Raw genomic sequence first — 15,697 nt, 5'->3', positions numbered from 1 at the left:
AACCACCCTGCCACCACCCTCACCCACCACCACCACCACGCCACCACCACCACTGCACCACTGCACCCCCGCCACCACCCCTGCCACACCACTGCCACCACCAGCTGCCCACCACTGCCACCACCCCCACCACCACTCCACCCCCGCCACCACCCCACTGCCACCACCACCACCACCACTGCCACCCCCGCCACCAAACCACCACCCCCCGCCCACCACCCCAAACCACGCGCTGCCACTGCCCACCACTACCACCGCCACTCCACCCTGCCATTCCCACCACTGCCACCCCCGCCCACCGCTGCCACCACCTGCCACCACCCCACCCCCGCCCACCACCCCACCACCCCCACCACTGCCCCCAACACCACCGCCACCACCACCACCGCCCCAGCCACCACCCATGCGCCACCCCCGCCACCACACACCACCCCAACCAGCCCACCCACCCACCACCGCCACCACCACCGCCACCACCATACCACCACCACTGCCCCCCACTCCACCACCACCACTGCAACCACCGCCCACCACAAGCCACCACCAACTGCCACCCCCCTGCCACCACGCTGCCACACCACCACCGCCACCACCACCACTGTTACCACTGCCACCCAACCACCGTCCCTGCCACGCCACCACTCCACTGCCACCACCACTGCCCCCACCACCCAATACCACCACACCACTGCCACCACCGCAACCACTCCCACCACCACCGCCACTGCCACGCCACCACCACCACCGCCGCGCCAGTGCCACCACCAGTGCCACCACCACTGCCACCACCACACTGCCAACCACCACCACCGCCACCGCCACCACCACCACCGCTGCCCCCACCACCGCCACCACCACCGCCGCCACCACCACCACCACCATCACTCCCCGCCACCACGCAACTGTTGTTACCACTGCCCACCACCACCACCACCACCACCCCCGCCCCCACTCTGTTTCCCCCGCAATATATTTCTACAATTATACTATACTACTTGTTAAAAATACTGTTTTTTTCCATGGTCGTCATGCCCGGCTAGCTCAGTCGGTAGAGCATGAGACTCAGGGTCGTGGATTCGAGCCCCACGTTGGGCGCATTCACTTTTTCTTTTCTATTATCCTGTGAGCCTTTTGGACCATTCATAAAGATAAGAGCTTTTGTGTATGTGAGCATTAGCAGTTCAGTTTGAGGATTCTCATATGCAATGATTTTCTTATTTTTTATCCTCTGTGCCATGTGGGCCATTCAGAAAGGTAAGAACATGTGTGTATGTGAGCATTGGAGGTTAAGTTTTAGGATTCCTGCATTCAATGTTTTTATTAGGCCTATTTCGGCTGTGCCTTGTTTCCCATAAAAAGTGGTCCGGACCTGTAAGTGTCTATGTGAGCATTGGTGGTTCAGTGGTAGAATTCTCGCCTGCCACGCGGGAGGCCCGGGTTCGATTCCCGGCCAATGCAACATCCTTTTTTGAAAAAGGGAAGGACACAGCTGTCGTGATTTTTGCCTATAATGGAATAATAGGGGGGATCCGATTAGGGCAATGAATAGAGGACCAAGGAATGAAGGTACTTCGCCCGGACCAGGGAAACAGGAGCACCCTCCCACAGCCACACCCAGGAGAGGAGTACGTAGGCAAGTGTCTGGTGGCCGGAAACATGAAGCAGCCACCCTGTGGACTCATCACCCACAGGGACAAGCTTCGGGGGTTGGGTGTTATGTATACCAGGAGGTGAGCTCTCCGGCAGTATACTGTAGACTATGGGACTATGCTACTGCTTCAAACTAAATTCCCCGCTGGGGATGTGTGAGATTTTAGGTGTAACATGTCCATAATGCAGGCATGTGAGCATTGGTGGTTCAGTGGTAGAATTCTCGCCTGCCACGCGGGAGGCCCGGGTTCGATTCCCGGCCAATGCAACATCATTTTTTGAAGAGAATGACACAGCTGCGATGATTTTATAAAACCTGCTTACATGACCGATAAAGAAGGAATTCAATTAATTCCTTCAATGAATGGAATTCAGGCGGTTTAGAGAGCACTTTCAGTGACTCCTTAAACTGACCAAAAGCGTCCTCCTCAGGGGAGGGCTGTGCATCCTACAATATATCAGTCGGTCATATACAAATATTTACTTTTTTGTGTGTATTTGTTTGTAAAAAGGTCAATCAGTCAATTTAGTTCATGCTATTTATAGGAACGTACAGCCTTCAGTCGTGAACATCTCAATTTTCTCAAGCCTCGTTGGCGCAGTAGGCAGCGCGTCAGTCTCATAATCTGAAGGTCGTGAGTTCGACCCTCACACTGGGCATTTTTTTTGAGACACCTTTGACTTGAATTATCTGCAGTCATACAAATATTTACCAGGTTTTTTCCAGCCCCCCTATGCTTCAATATAATGTTATTTAGGTCCAGAGTTTGACTCCCACATACAACTCCTACATCTACTGAGATTATCAGATCTATCTACTGATAGTCTCTGCCTGGTATGTATCTGAGAGCTCAGGAGTGAAAGTGTATGTGCAAAACTGGTTGCCTGGTAAAGCTCACGGAATAATTTAGCCAACGATCTCTTGTTCTCTCCCTTTCAACAGGAGAATGTATTCAGTGATCACCATAAAATACAATCTTGCAATCACAGCGGGGGTCCTCTCTCAACAACAAAGGTTGAAGCCCAAAACAACTCTCCCTCCAAAGCTGGAAAACCCTGTTTTTGTTCTGATGATGAGCTGGGAATTTCTTACTGTCCTGCCCTGTCTAATTTCTTAAACCCCCTCCTCCAGAAACAAAAAGCATGACCAGACACTCATGTGTCATGTGAGCATTGGTGGTTCAATGGTAGAATTCTCGCTTGCCATGCGGGAGATCCGGGTCCGATTCCCGGCCAATGCACATCCTTTTTTAGAAAAAAGGACCGACACGTGATGTTTTTCATGTTATGACTCGGTGGCGCAAAATGGAAAGGTTCCATTAAATCACTGAACCACCAATGCTCACATGCTACTCATCTGGACATGCTACGAGTCAGATCGACTGCAGCAATGGGGCACAAAATACGACATATGTTCCACATTGAAGACAATACGTTCTTTCCTTTTCTTCGTCAAGAAAATTGACCGTTTGATATCTTTTTTTTTACAAATAAAAACCAAGTCACTTGCCTATGTGAGAGTCGAACACACAACCTTCATATCATGCTATTGATCCAAATGTTATGGAGATCTAAGTCGTAAAATGTCGATTGTGGAATATGCCGACTACCATGAAAATGGGCTATACAAATGAACTGAATTGAAAACTGCATAGAATTTTGGCTTTTTATTGATGAAAATGTACCGATTTGTATCTTTTTTTTACAAAAAAAAACAAATCTCTTGCCTATGTGGGAGTCGAGCCAGCAACTTTTATATCATGATATTGATCGAAATGTTATGGAGATCTAACTGGTAAAATGTCCAGTTGTGTGTCATGTGAGCATTGGTGGTTCAGTGGTAGAATTCTCGCCTGCCACGCGGGAGGCCCGGGTTCGATTCCCGGCCAATGCAACATCCTTTTTTAGAAAAAAGGACCGACACGTGATGTTTTTCATGTTATGACTCGGTGGCGCAAAATGGAAAGGTTTCATTAAATCACTGAACCACCAATGCTCACATGCTACACATCTGGACATGCTACGAGTCAGATCGACTGCAGCAATGGGGCACAAAATACGACATATGTTCCACATTGAAGACAATACGTTCTTTCCTTTTCTTCGTCAAGAAAATTGACCGTTTGATATCTTTTTTTTTACAAATAAAAACCAAGTCACTTGCCTATGTGAGAGTCGAACACACAACCTTCATATCATGCTATTGATCCAAATGTTATGGAGATCTAAGTCGTAAAATGTCGATCGTGGAATATGCCGACTGCCATGAAAATGGGCTATACAAATGAACTGAATTGAAAACTGCATAGAATTTTGGCTTTTTATTGATGAAAATGTACCGATTTGTATCTTTTTTTTACAAAAAAAAACAAATCTCTTGCCTATGTGGGAGTCGAGCCAGCAACTTTTATATCATGATATTCATCGAAATGTTATGGAGATCTAACTGGTAAAATGTCCAGTTGTGTGTGTCATGTGAGCATTGGTGGTTCAGTGGTAGAATTCTCGCCTGCACGCGGGAGGCCCGGGTTCGGCCAATGCAACATCCTTTTTAGAAAAAGGACCGACACGTGATGTTTTTCATGTTATGACTCGGTGGCGCAAAATGGAAAGGTTCCATTAAATCACTGAACCACCAATGCTCACATGCTACACATCTGGACATGCTACGAGTCAGATCGACTGCAGCAATGGGGCACAAAATATGACATATGTTCCACATTGAAGACAATACGTTCTTTCCTTTTCTTCGTCAAGAAAATTGACCGTTTGATATCTTTTTTTTTACAAATAAAAACCAAGTCACTTGCCTATGTGAGAGTCGAACACACAACCTTCATATCATGCTATTGATCCAAATGTTATGGAGATCTAAGTCGTAAAATGTCGATCGTGGAATATGCCGACTGCCATGAAAATGGGCTATACAAATGAACTGAATTGAAAACTGCATAGAATTTTGTTTTTTTATTGAAGAAAATGTACCGATTTGTATCTTTTTTTTACAAAAAAAACTAATCTCTTGCCTATGTGGGAGTCGAGCCAGCAACTTTCACATCATGATATTGATCGAAATGTTATGGAGATCTAACTCGTAAAATGTCCAGTTGTGTGTCATGTGAGCATTGGAATTCAGTGGTAGAATTCTCGCCTGCCACGCGGGAGGCCCGGGTTCAATTCTTTTAATTTACTTGGAACTAAATTGATCGATTGCCCTTATTTTCAAAACAGCAGAGGTGTTTCAAAACCTATGCCCAGTGTGAGGGTTGAACTCACGACCTTCAGATTATGAGATTGACGCGCTGCTAAAAACAGATGTTGCATTGGCGAATCGAACCCTGGCCCCCCACTTAGCAGGCGAGTATTCTACCACTGAACCACCAATGCTAACATGCTGCAGCACTGGACATTTTACGACTCAGATCTCCATAACATTTCGATCAATGTCATATGAAGGTTGTGGCTTCGACGCCCCCATAGGCAAGTGACTTGGTTTTTTTGGGGGGAAAAAGGTAGCAATCGGTAAATTTTCTTCACGAAAAACAAACAAAAACGTATTGCCTTCAATGTGTAACATTTGTCGTATTTTGTGCACTGTTGGCGCAGTAGATTTGAGTCATAAAATGTCCAGATGTGTGGCATGTGAGCATTGGTGGATCATCGAGGTCTGCATCGTGGAATATGCCTTCTACCAACTATGCCATGGCCCTGCTGAGACTCCGCCCACTCATCCTCTCTACCTCCATCTGCCTGATGGATCGTGGAGGTCACGATCGTGGAATATGCCGACTACCAACTATTCATACAGTCTGTCAAATTGATTGATTGTGTTGTTACTGTGTTTTAATTTGTGTATAATGATTCCTTCTGTACACATGGCATCTATAACACCTGTCCATCTTGGAGAGGGATCCTCCTCTGTTGCTCTCCTGAAGGTTTCTTCCCTTTTTCTCCCCGTGAAGGGTTGTTTGGGAGTTTTTCCTTATCCGATGTGAGGTTTTGGGACAGGGATGTCTATGTGTACAGATTGTAAAGCACTCTGAGACAAATTTTTAATTTGTGAAAATGGGCTATACAAATGAACTGAATTGAATTGAAAACTGCATGGCGTGTCTGATCTGATCCCAATTAGTTCTTCAGCATGCGTTCACGATTTAAGGCTATACCTTCTCTGAATTAACTTGGAACTAAATTGATCGATTGCCCTTTTTTACAAAACAGCAGAGGTGTCTCAAAACACATGCCCAGTGTGAGGGTCGAACTCACGACCTTCAGATTATGAGACTGACGCGCTGCCTACTGCGCCAACGAGGCAGAAAATGCATTATCTGTTCACCATTGAAGGCCATACATTCTTTTTTTTTACGCGAACAAGTTTGGCGATTGGCATCTTTTAAAAAACAGCCTAACTCACTTGGCCAATGTGGGAATGGAACCCACAATTTTCATTTGATGATATTCAGGGTTGACAGGTTAATCCTAGCTGCTAAAAACAGAAGTTGCGCTGGCCGGGAATCTAACCCGGGCCTCCCGCGTGGCAGGCGAGAATTCTACCACTGAACCACCAATGCTCACATGCTACACCTCTGGACATTTTACGACTCAGATCTCCATAACATTTCGATCAATGTCATATGAAGGTTGTGGATTCAACGCCCCCATAGGCAAGTGACTTGTTTTTTTTGTTGTAAAAAACAGGTAGCAATCGGTAAATTTTCTTCACGAAAAACAAACAAAAACGTATTGCCTTCAATGTGTAACATTTGTCGTATTTTGTGCACTGTTGGCGCAGATTTGAGTCATAAAATGTCCAGATGTGTGGCATGTGAGCATTGGTGGATCATCGAGGTCTGCATCGTGGAATATGCCTTCTACCAACTATGCCATGGCCCTGCTGAGACTCCGTGTTGGAGTTGGACAGCAACACACCACCTGGACGGTACTCACTGGAAGAAATACAGTAGACTTTACTTTAACTCTATAAAGCGTTTATTCAAAATCAGGATACAAATAGACAATCATGCGCATGGACCCAACACCAGACCTGTCACCGATGGCCCCAGCTCTGGCAAAAGGATGCCGGATCGGTGCGCGGCCATTGAAATAATCAACAGGAACAGTTCTGATTGGTCAGGAGTAAAGAGGTGGTGTCTTCTCATTGGTTCTTGTTCCTCTGCTTCCGCCGTTGTTGCTCCTTCATTGGTTCTTGTGGCCAGCCAATGAATTCATAGGTTATGTGAGAAAGCGTGAGAAAGGAAGAGAGCTGTGTTACTTTGTCTCTTTCTTTGAACCTGTCTTTCACTTCTCGCGAGCCTTATCGGTGCAGGAACGAAACTGATATTCTTAGAAGGTCGTTAAACAAAGGCCTTTCACGTGTGAAAGTGTGTGAAGCGGTCAGTGAGGGGCATGGATGATTCCTGAGAATAATGGCCCCATCTGGACCTTCCTTATCTATCTGCCGGTGAGTTTAAGGTCTATAGTTGCTCTTTCTGAACTATGAATATAATGAGCTCTTTGTATGTGACCATTTCTAGAAAATGCGTGATGCGGGGAAGGGGGTGCATAAGACTTCCTTGAGTGTCACTGTTATCGTTATTAGATCAGTCAGGCGCAAGAGTGCCCTGCCAAGTTTTCAACTCTCATTCAGTGTTTTCCACCTTACACATAATCTTTATGCACACAATATTTGGGACAAGCCAAGCAAAAGTATATATCCTTTACATCCGCCCACTCATCCTCTCTACCTCCATCTGCCTGATGGATCGTGGAGGTCACGATCGTGGAATATGCCGACTACCAACTATTCATACAGTCTGTCAAATTGATTGATTGTGTTGTTACTGTGTTTTAATTTGTGTATCATGATTCCTTCTTTACATGGCATCTATAACACCTGGACCGGGACCGATTCATTAGCTAAACGGCCCTAAACAGCTTCCCATTCATTCTCTATGGCGGTGTCTAAAATCGCCGATGTAATATCTCTCTGGCCACTGCAGCTCAGTGGCGCTGTTTTCAAAGTGAAGCTCCTCCTCTGCCTTCGTCTCTCGGCAGTCTCTGCCGTGAGAAGGACCTAATGCACGGACCTCTGGAACTCTCCAGCAAAGTAAGTCGTTCTAACTTATTACAATGAACTAACATAAAATGATAATTAGTCTTGACAGTCTCTTGTTCGCACTGTAAAGTTGGTTGTGTTTTTTCAGTTTGGTTTCTCCGTGTATGTGACTTTCTTGCGCTGTTGAAACGGGAAGTTAACGAGACATCATTTAAATAAATAATGCTGTCGGAATGACCATATCAATACAGTGGATATGACGTTACATGACCATATCAATACTGTGGATATTACGTTACATACACGCTGTGAAGGAACGGTAAACTCTAAACAGGGAGTCACGGAGTTTCTCTTTTATTGACTCCGTAACTTCACTAAACGCGCACTTCTCCTCGTTTAACGTTACTGATGAAGCTTTACTTTAACATATCACGTATATTAACTGCTCCACATGTATTACACTCAACTAATAAAGGTGTAATTATAGATTAAACGACCAGCAGCATATTAAAACATAGTAGTGAGTAATTGTAACTTTTACTTTTATTTATTTTTTAATGCAGGACCACCATGTAGTGGTATCAATATTTCTATTTTTACTGAAGTAGACGTTCTGTATCCTTTCTTCACCACTGTTAAAACAGAGAACAGCAGAATGTGATACGGTGTTTATATAAAAGTATACTCATAGTCTGATGCATCAAGAATCACTTTTTAAATTCTTCTCTTAACCTACAAAGCCTTGATTGGTGATGCTCCATCATATCTTAAGGAGCTTGTAGTACCATATTGCCCCACTAGAGAGCTACGCTCACTAAATGCGGGACTACTTGTAGTTCCTAGAGTCTTAAAAAGTAGAATGGGAGCCAGAGACTTTAGTTATCAAGCTCCTCTTTTATGGAACCAGCTTCCAATTTCAGTCCGGAGGCAGACACAGTCACCCGTTTAAGAGTAGACTTAAGACCTTCCTCTTGACAGAGCTTATAGTTAGGCTGAATCAGGTTCACCTGGTCCAGCCCCTTGATATGCTGCTATAAACATAGCTGCCGGGGACGTTTAGGATGCACTGAGTACCTATCTCCTCTTTTCTCTCCTTAAGGATGAATTTCTCTCAATCACACGTTACTAACTCTGCTTTCTCCCGGAGTCCTTGACTTCACGTCTCATGGGGTCATCGGACCCTATGAGACGGATCCCATCTGCCTGATGGATCATCGAGGTCTGGTCGTGGAATTCCTGCTCCTGACTGCGCCACTGTCCTGTTGAGACTCCGACCACTCTTGAGACTCCGCTCCCTCCTCCTCCCCACCGCCATCTGCCTGATGGATCGTGGAGGTCTCCATCGTGGAATATGCCTACTATGAACTATTCATACACTCTGTCATATTCATTGAATGTATTTTAACTCTAAATCTGTCCTTCTGTACACATTACATCTATTGCACCTGTCCATCCTGGAGAGGGATCCTCCTCTGTTGCTCTCCTGAAGGTTTCTTCCCTTTTTTTCCCCCTGACGGGTTATTTGGGAGTTTTTCCTGGTCCGATGTGAGGTTTTGGGGCAGGGATGTCTATGTGTACAGATTGTAAAGCACTCCGAGACTAATTTGTAATTTGTGAAATTGGGCTATACAAATAAACTGAATTGAATTGAATTGAATTGATGCAGGTATTTTTGGGATGGTCACAAGGGAATGGAGATCCTTTCTTGATAAGACACTTCACACTTCATTGTTACTTGAGTCACATGACTGTGTGTGTGTGTGTGTGTGTAATGTCCTTTTCCACTAGATGTTCAAAGGGCACAGGAGATGGGGGAGGTGTTAATCCACCTCCATGTACACAGGAGATAGGGGGGTAATTCACCTCCATGTACACAGGAGATAGGGGGGGGGGGGGGGGGGTAGCCTGCCTGCCTGTGTGCCTCAACAAAGGACTTAAGGTTCAGAAACTATATTGTATGGAAACAATGCCTGTCTATAGCGTATTAATATACTCTACTCTTTGTCATAACAGGAGAGATGAGCAGACATGTGTTTTACCCTGGGAGAATGGCAGTTTCATTGATCAGGGACCACAGATTTCTCCGCAGGATCTCAGCGATGCAGCCAAAGTCCTGAAAGACAACCCGTCTCTGCAGAACAAGCCTGCAGCTGTCAGGAGGAGCTGGTCAGGCAGAATGCACTGACTGTGGTCCGCCAGAGAGGAGGAGACCCTTCAGATGCAACCCAGGTGTCTGGAGATTACATCCTGCAGTTTGGGAAGTACAAGGTGTTATGGCTGAGAGTAAATCCTCCCTTAATGTTGTTCACCTCCTGCCTGAGGGGGTGCTATGATGTTTGCTTTTTCTCTTCCCTTACAGGTGATTGGACGGAGCACATAAGAGGGAACCTGTGGGGCTGGCTCTTTTCTCTCCAGCTTCCAACCAGGCCATGCTGCACAGCTCTGATTGTGGGTGGGGGTTATAACGGTGTCGGTAGGGGTGAGAAGCCCTTTTGTTTAATACTGTTTCTCTTGTATTTCAGTAGGGAGTTCGGTAAGTGATTTGTATTTTTGTTTGTTTCGTTATGGTCTCGGAAGGTAGCTGACTTGCTTAGATTGTTTTGTTTGTTGTTTTGGGCCAGGCTCACCCTGAAGAATTGTGGACACCCAAACCAAAATAAACATCATTGTTCCTGACTCCGCAGCATTGGTCCTAATTTGGGAGGTGGGAGACCGACCTGGTGCTACGCTCTGGCACTCCTAGGCGGGCGTAACAAAGGGAAGTCCTCCCTGTCTTCTGAGAATGACATTGGATACAACATCTACCTCATCAGGAACCAGCAGAGAGGAAGCTGCACAGTGTTCATGGCAGCGGGCACAACAAGGACAGCCTCCTGTCCTTTGTGAACTATTCCTCGTCTTTCCAGAAATCCAGTCTCCTCAACTATGAGGAACACAAGTTGTGACAGCAGCAGCATCGGAGGATGACCAGCTGGTGGGTTTTGGGACTCGTGCCTACAGCACCTGGCAAGAGGTCTGGGAGAGCAGGAGGGCTATGCATCCTTCATCCTGAAGAAGAAGAACTGCACTGCAGGCACAAAGATGCATAAGCTACAACTCTACCTCAAGAAGAAGCTGCAGCCACCCACTGTCTCCCCTCTGATGTCACACACCTCACCTGTGATGTCACACGCCTCACATGCTCCTGCTGAAGCCATTGGTGAGTCTGATGTCTTTTCTTGTCAGGGATCTACATGCAGGTCATACAAGCGCAAATGCAAGAAGATATTTCTTTCTTTTGTGGTTTATTTCATGTCCCTTGAGATGATGGAGAAGAAGTTTCGAGCGACACAGTACTTGATAAGAATACAAAGTTTATTCTACAAGGTACATGCCAAAGACAGACGTCTAGAACGACTGGAAACTTTCAGGGTCCGGATGAGAAAGTTCAATGGTTTATCATCTTGATACAGGTTATATAGTCAGAAGAAAAGAGGAGGCGTTCATGTTCGAACCCTGGGAGCCTCCTAACGTAAACCATCTGGTCCAACTCTAAGCGAAGGGATTCTCTCCCATGGACACCTTGTGGGCCTCTGAGCTCATATCTATAATATGGCTGTATCTTTAAGAGCTGTAATGCAAAATACACTACACTTTCTTTCTAACTCTTGTTTGTTTGCATCACAGTGATGGATGAAGATGAAGAGCTGGAGAGGATGATGCTGAGCATCTCTCCTTCAAAGCAACATGTGCAGAGCTGTGAGTATACATGTGCTCTCTTTATTTCTTTGTTTCCTCCTGAAGATTCACAATCGTTTACAGTTCAGACGATTTGCTATTAATCCTGTATTCTATTCAGCATATTTGATATTGTTTTGTGTGTGTTTTATAGCTGTTTCTGCATCTTCGTCATCCTCCTCATCTGCCAGACGACGAGAAAGAGGTCTTTAACCCAGAGCACTGCATGGACCGACACAACTGGGACCATGAATTCTTATCCCGCATGACTCGTCTCGTGTCGACCGTGTTCTGGTCGTGTTTGTCTTTTGGTGTTCCACCTGGTGTCCTAGTGACTATGAATGGACTCCGGTCCTGATGAGGGTATCCGTCTTTGTTTTCTGATGTGCATGAAAAGAAACTGCTGTGCTCTTAACACCTGCTTGCATGTGTTTGCTGTGTGTTTGAAGTCAAGGTGCTTCCCCTGCCTAGGTGACATAGTGATGACTGGCTCCTGAATATTAACCCATTGCAACATGAACACGTGTATGAATGAAATATACTCTGTACGTAATCATGTTACAAACAGTCTGATTGGATTTGGCTGAACAAAGCAGGTGAAGTAAAGATACATTCTGCCTTTACTAACAGCAGTTTTTGTGTACTGTCAAAGTATAAATAACAAACAAAGGTTTTTCCGTTGCAGTACCATCTGCTACACAGGCAGCACCAGCCAAGGCTCAGGGTCCACCAGTAGATGGTAAATGTATCAACATTGTGCACATTCACTGAAACATGATCTGTCCTGAGTCCACTGTGCAAGAAGTGATTCTTGTGTTTGATCCTTCTCTCTTGCAGCTCCTGCATCTCCATCTGTGAAGAGACCTGAGCCCGTTCCCCAGGAGCTCGTGTGTCTGATGCCAGAAGCAGCACGTCATCCTTTAACAGAGCCGACTGTCACACTTCCTGGTGTGTAGTACTTTACCTTTAGTTGCATCCTACACATATACACATGTAGTGTACATCAAAGCCGTTGTTTATTCTTTAAAAACTTCATGGTTGTATACTAGATACTGGTGCAGCTCGCTGAGTTTCACCAACTACAGCGTAGATGTCATGTTACATTTTGGCTTCATCTTGTCAACAATAATAATAATAACATGTTCAATGTTCTCTTCAGTGTCAGAGGCGCTCCTGATTTCTCCTGAGATGTCTGCAGAGCCCGGTTAACTGCCAACTCCACAGAGAGGGCAAAGTCAGTATTTTAATGCTTTTATTTTATTTGGTTGTGTACATTTAAAAAAGATGAAATAAAGTCACAACTAAAATCATACCCATTTCTCTTTTACTACTTCTTTATTCTCATCTGACCAGGTGAGCCATTCCCCAGGCCAATAGCCGTCCCCACCGGTCCTCCTCCACAGCTTCCTGGCTACGACCATGACGTCAGCCAGTGGACTTGTTCACAGCAGCAGAGGATCTGGATAAAGACGGAGCTGGAAGCTATGGGTCTCTGGCCAGGATCCATTCCTGTGCGGAACCCCATGAAGATGGTGTCACTGTGGCGTTTCCCTCCCCAGCCGGAATTGATCGACAGCATCTCCGATCTTCCTTCCCCAAAGTACTTTCAGCTCCATCCCTTTTTCATATGGAAGCCAGAAAACGATAACCTCATGGGGAGAATGAGGAACAACGACACTCTGCCGTGTATGGGAGGTTGTGCCCGGCCTCAAGTTGCCTCTGCAGGTGTTGGGAGACCTCGTGTGGTTGTTGGTCTCACTGGACAGTATTACCTGCTCTCATCCAGGCTGTGCTGCAAGGTCTGCAAAAAGAAGTGGTACGCTGACAACCCACTGTGGCTGGAGAAGTTACCAAAGAGGTACACAAACCTCTTGCCAGCCAACCTGACCTACAAGAAGGCGATATGTAAATCTGTCATGGACGAGCTCAGGCGGACCGGTAACTCCCCCGCCGACATGACGAAGCAGGTAATGGAGGTGATGCACCTGAAATTTGAACGTGCTCACCTGGCCCACCTCCTCAGCTGCCAAAATGTCATGGATGGGGAGGCGGGACACTATGACCAAAGACCCATCACTCAGTTCTTGCGTCAGGCAACCAAGCCGGCTCCCTTCGGCGAGTCCAGTGATTCAGATGCTGGAACGGTATCGTTCTGTCTTCTCACTACCTGACTGACTGCTTGCTGCACCAGTACAAACAGCAGGAGAGGGCCATGAACACACTTTTGCAGGGTACCTTTGGACAGGCTTTCCGCTCAGACCACACACGCAAAATTGCAAGGAAGGTCACCTTCTCATCCGGCAGCATGTCCTCGTATGCAGTCATGAATGAAAATTGGATGATCCTTTCATGGGTGATGGTGCAGTCCGAGACGGAGAAGTCCCTGTAGCCCTTGTACGAGGGCCTGGCACAGCAGGCATCGACAAGGCTCAATGCCTCTGGGTGGACGGGTACATTACAATCTATATATGTTTTAAATGGCTCAAACACAATTTATATTGCTTTTTGATATTTCCAGTTGAATAAAAGAAGACATGCCATTCATTTAGCTGTTAATAATCATGACACTGGACTCCAAGTGGCGGTTCAGACGACTGCTGTAACATTCATGGCTGTGCTTCTTCTTTCAGGGATTGCTGTGCAGCATTCAAAGTGGCAGAATCCCATGCAGGAGAGCATCTGAACTGGGATTCTTGGCAAACAACTGATGCCATCGTTGCCCAGGCCACTTCTGGTAACCTGCTGAACACGTGTGCATGGCGGTCCCATTTCAATGGGAACTTGAGCATCAAGCTGGACTTGTTCCATTGCATGAGGAGGTTCCTGCGTGAGTGTGTGACGGAGCATCATGCACTCTATAGCTCTTTTGCTCAGTTCCTGTCTGCAGCCTTTTCTGTGGTGGATCAGGAAGACCTGCAGCAGCTTAAAGACGCCTATGCCTTCTGTGGATTCAGCTTGCCAACCCAACCAAGCAGGACCAGGATCACAGAGCCCGAGGAGCTCGTCAAGCGAGTGGAGGGAGTGTTCCAGCAGTTTCACCTGGCCAGTGATCCAAATGGCGTTCCCCTCTTCAAGCCCTCTATGCTGAAGGTGTGGCGGATCCAGCGCGTGCACATCCTGCGAGGTTGCCTGAGTGATCCTGTGGTTGAAGGAGGGATTTTGTATCGGCGCGGAGGATCAGTGCAGCTGAATCACGTGCAGGGTGAAGGGGCCAGAGTTCCTGTGTGGATCCCCAGCTGGAGGGATATCACTTCCACCAGGCTCAGTGGGTGACTGGAACACGAGTTTCCCCTGAGCTGTTTCAAGCTCAGGGGATGACTGGGGTGGCCCGGTGGAATTACCAGCGCCTGGTGGACTTGAAGCAGCCGGGCGTTCACCTCCCAGCCGTCTTTGATCCTGCATTGATGGCCCAGCTCAACGCAGCCTCCGAACGGGTGTTGGGACAGATGAAGTATCCAGCATTTCATCTCTCTGAGAAGTTTGGCCTGCAGTACGTTGAGCCTGGTTGCCGCCCAGTTCCTGTGGACTGGGACAAGCACAGGACCAAGTCGGACTCTGCCCCCCCGGCCCTGAATCCACCTCCTCAAAGCAGCGTGCCTACTGCCCAGTCATCCTCACCCTCCTGTGGATTCTGCTGCTGTCAAACCAGACGTGACTCCCGGGCCTCCGACAGATCCAGGTAACATCAAACACACAGGCATAGTAATGGACCAGACTTTAGTTAGTAGGAACTGAATTTTAATCATATTCATTTTCAGGAGGTTTCCCCTTCTGTAGATCTGAATAACTTATTGTATCCTTTGTCTTCGTAGAAACATGTCGGCCTGCTGTCCTCGCCGACTGCCGCTCGCACTGGACCTGTGAAGACAGGGGGGAGAGTGTTTGTGTTGGACCACAAGCGGTGGCCGGCCCCCATGAAGGCAACTATTGACAACCTGCTCAATAAACACCGTGGCATGAAGGACATGCTCAAGCTAGTGGACCAGGACTATGCTGCTCTAGTTCACAACTCTTGCACAGACCCAAACAACATGCTCCACCCAACAACGAAACACCACATCTTACAATACGTTAAACACCTCTGCAAATTACTGAACACCAGCTCGTCTTTAAACACCAGCCCCGAAAAACTGCAAGAGCGGCAGGAACTCTGGCACGCTCTGACAAAGGGCAGCGAGACGACCCGGGTGCCGGTTGTAACAATGCCTGTTGCAGTCGTGAACCCACCTCCACCTAGTCAGACCCTCACTAAAGCCTCTATTGAGCAAATTGTGC

General features: G+C 46.8%; 1 protein-coding gene and 7 non-coding genes across 8 annotated transcripts; 6 read left to right on the top strand and 2 right to left on the bottom strand.

The window, feature by feature from the left end:
- Positions 1 to 1,387: 1,387 nt before the first annotated feature.
- Positions 1,388 to 1,458, top strand: trnag-gcc (transfer RNA glycine (anticodon GCC)). The gene has a single exon. It is a non-coding gene; the product is annotated as a tRNA-Gly (tRNA).
- A 389-nt stretch (positions 1,459 to 1,847) lies between these two features.
- Positions 1,848 to 1,918, top strand: trnag-gcc (transfer RNA glycine (anticodon GCC)). Its single transcript has one exon. It is a non-coding gene; the product is annotated as a tRNA-Gly (tRNA).
- Positions 1,919 to 2,237: 319 nt separating this feature from the next.
- Positions 2,238 to 2,310, top strand: trnam-cau (transfer RNA methionine (anticodon CAU)). Its single transcript has one exon. It is a non-coding gene; the product is annotated as a tRNA-Met (tRNA).
- A 510-nt stretch (positions 2,311 to 2,820) lies between these two features.
- trnag-gcc (transfer RNA glycine (anticodon GCC)) lies at positions 2,821 to 2,891 on the top strand. Its single transcript has one exon. It is a non-coding gene; the product is annotated as a tRNA-Gly (tRNA).
- Positions 2,892 to 3,473: 582 nt separating this feature from the next.
- Positions 3,474 to 3,544, top strand: trnag-gcc (transfer RNA glycine (anticodon GCC)). Its single transcript has one exon. It is a non-coding gene; the product is annotated as a tRNA-Gly (tRNA).
- A 2,347-nt stretch (positions 3,545 to 5,891) lies between these two features.
- Positions 5,892 to 5,964, bottom strand: trnam-cau (transfer RNA methionine (anticodon CAU)). The gene has a single exon. It is a non-coding gene; the product is annotated as a tRNA-Met (tRNA).
- A 186-nt stretch (positions 5,965 to 6,150) lies between these two features.
- On the bottom strand, positions 6,151 to 6,221 carry trnag-gcc (transfer RNA glycine (anticodon GCC)). The gene has a single exon. It is a non-coding gene; the product is annotated as a tRNA-Gly (tRNA).
- Positions 6,222 to 11,683: 5,462 nt separating this feature from the next.
- Positions 11,684 to 14,695, top strand: LOC130204210 (uncharacterized). Its single transcript, XM_056430755.1, has 6 exons — positions 11,684 to 11,785; positions 12,108 to 12,161; positions 12,260 to 12,370; positions 12,776 to 13,566; positions 13,614 to 13,807; positions 14,053 to 14,695. The coding sequence occupies exons 1-6, from the start codon at positions 11,764 to 11,766 to the stop codon at positions 14,693 to 14,695; spliced, it is 1,815 nt and encodes a 604-aa protein (XP_056286730.1). The 5' UTR covers positions 11,684 to 11,763.
- Positions 14,696 to 15,697: the final 1,002 nt, after the last annotated feature.

The sequence above is a fragment of the Pseudoliparis swirei genome, chromosome 14, assembly GCF_029220125.1.
Source record: "Pseudoliparis swirei isolate HS2019 ecotype Mariana Trench chromosome 14, NWPU_hadal_v1, whole genome shotgun sequence".
Classification (NCBI taxonomy): Eukaryota; Metazoa; Chordata; class Actinopteri; order Perciformes; family Liparidae; genus Pseudoliparis; species Pseudoliparis swirei.
Note: the sequence above shows the minus strand (reverse complement) of the source record. Positions and strands in the feature narration are given on the sequence as shown.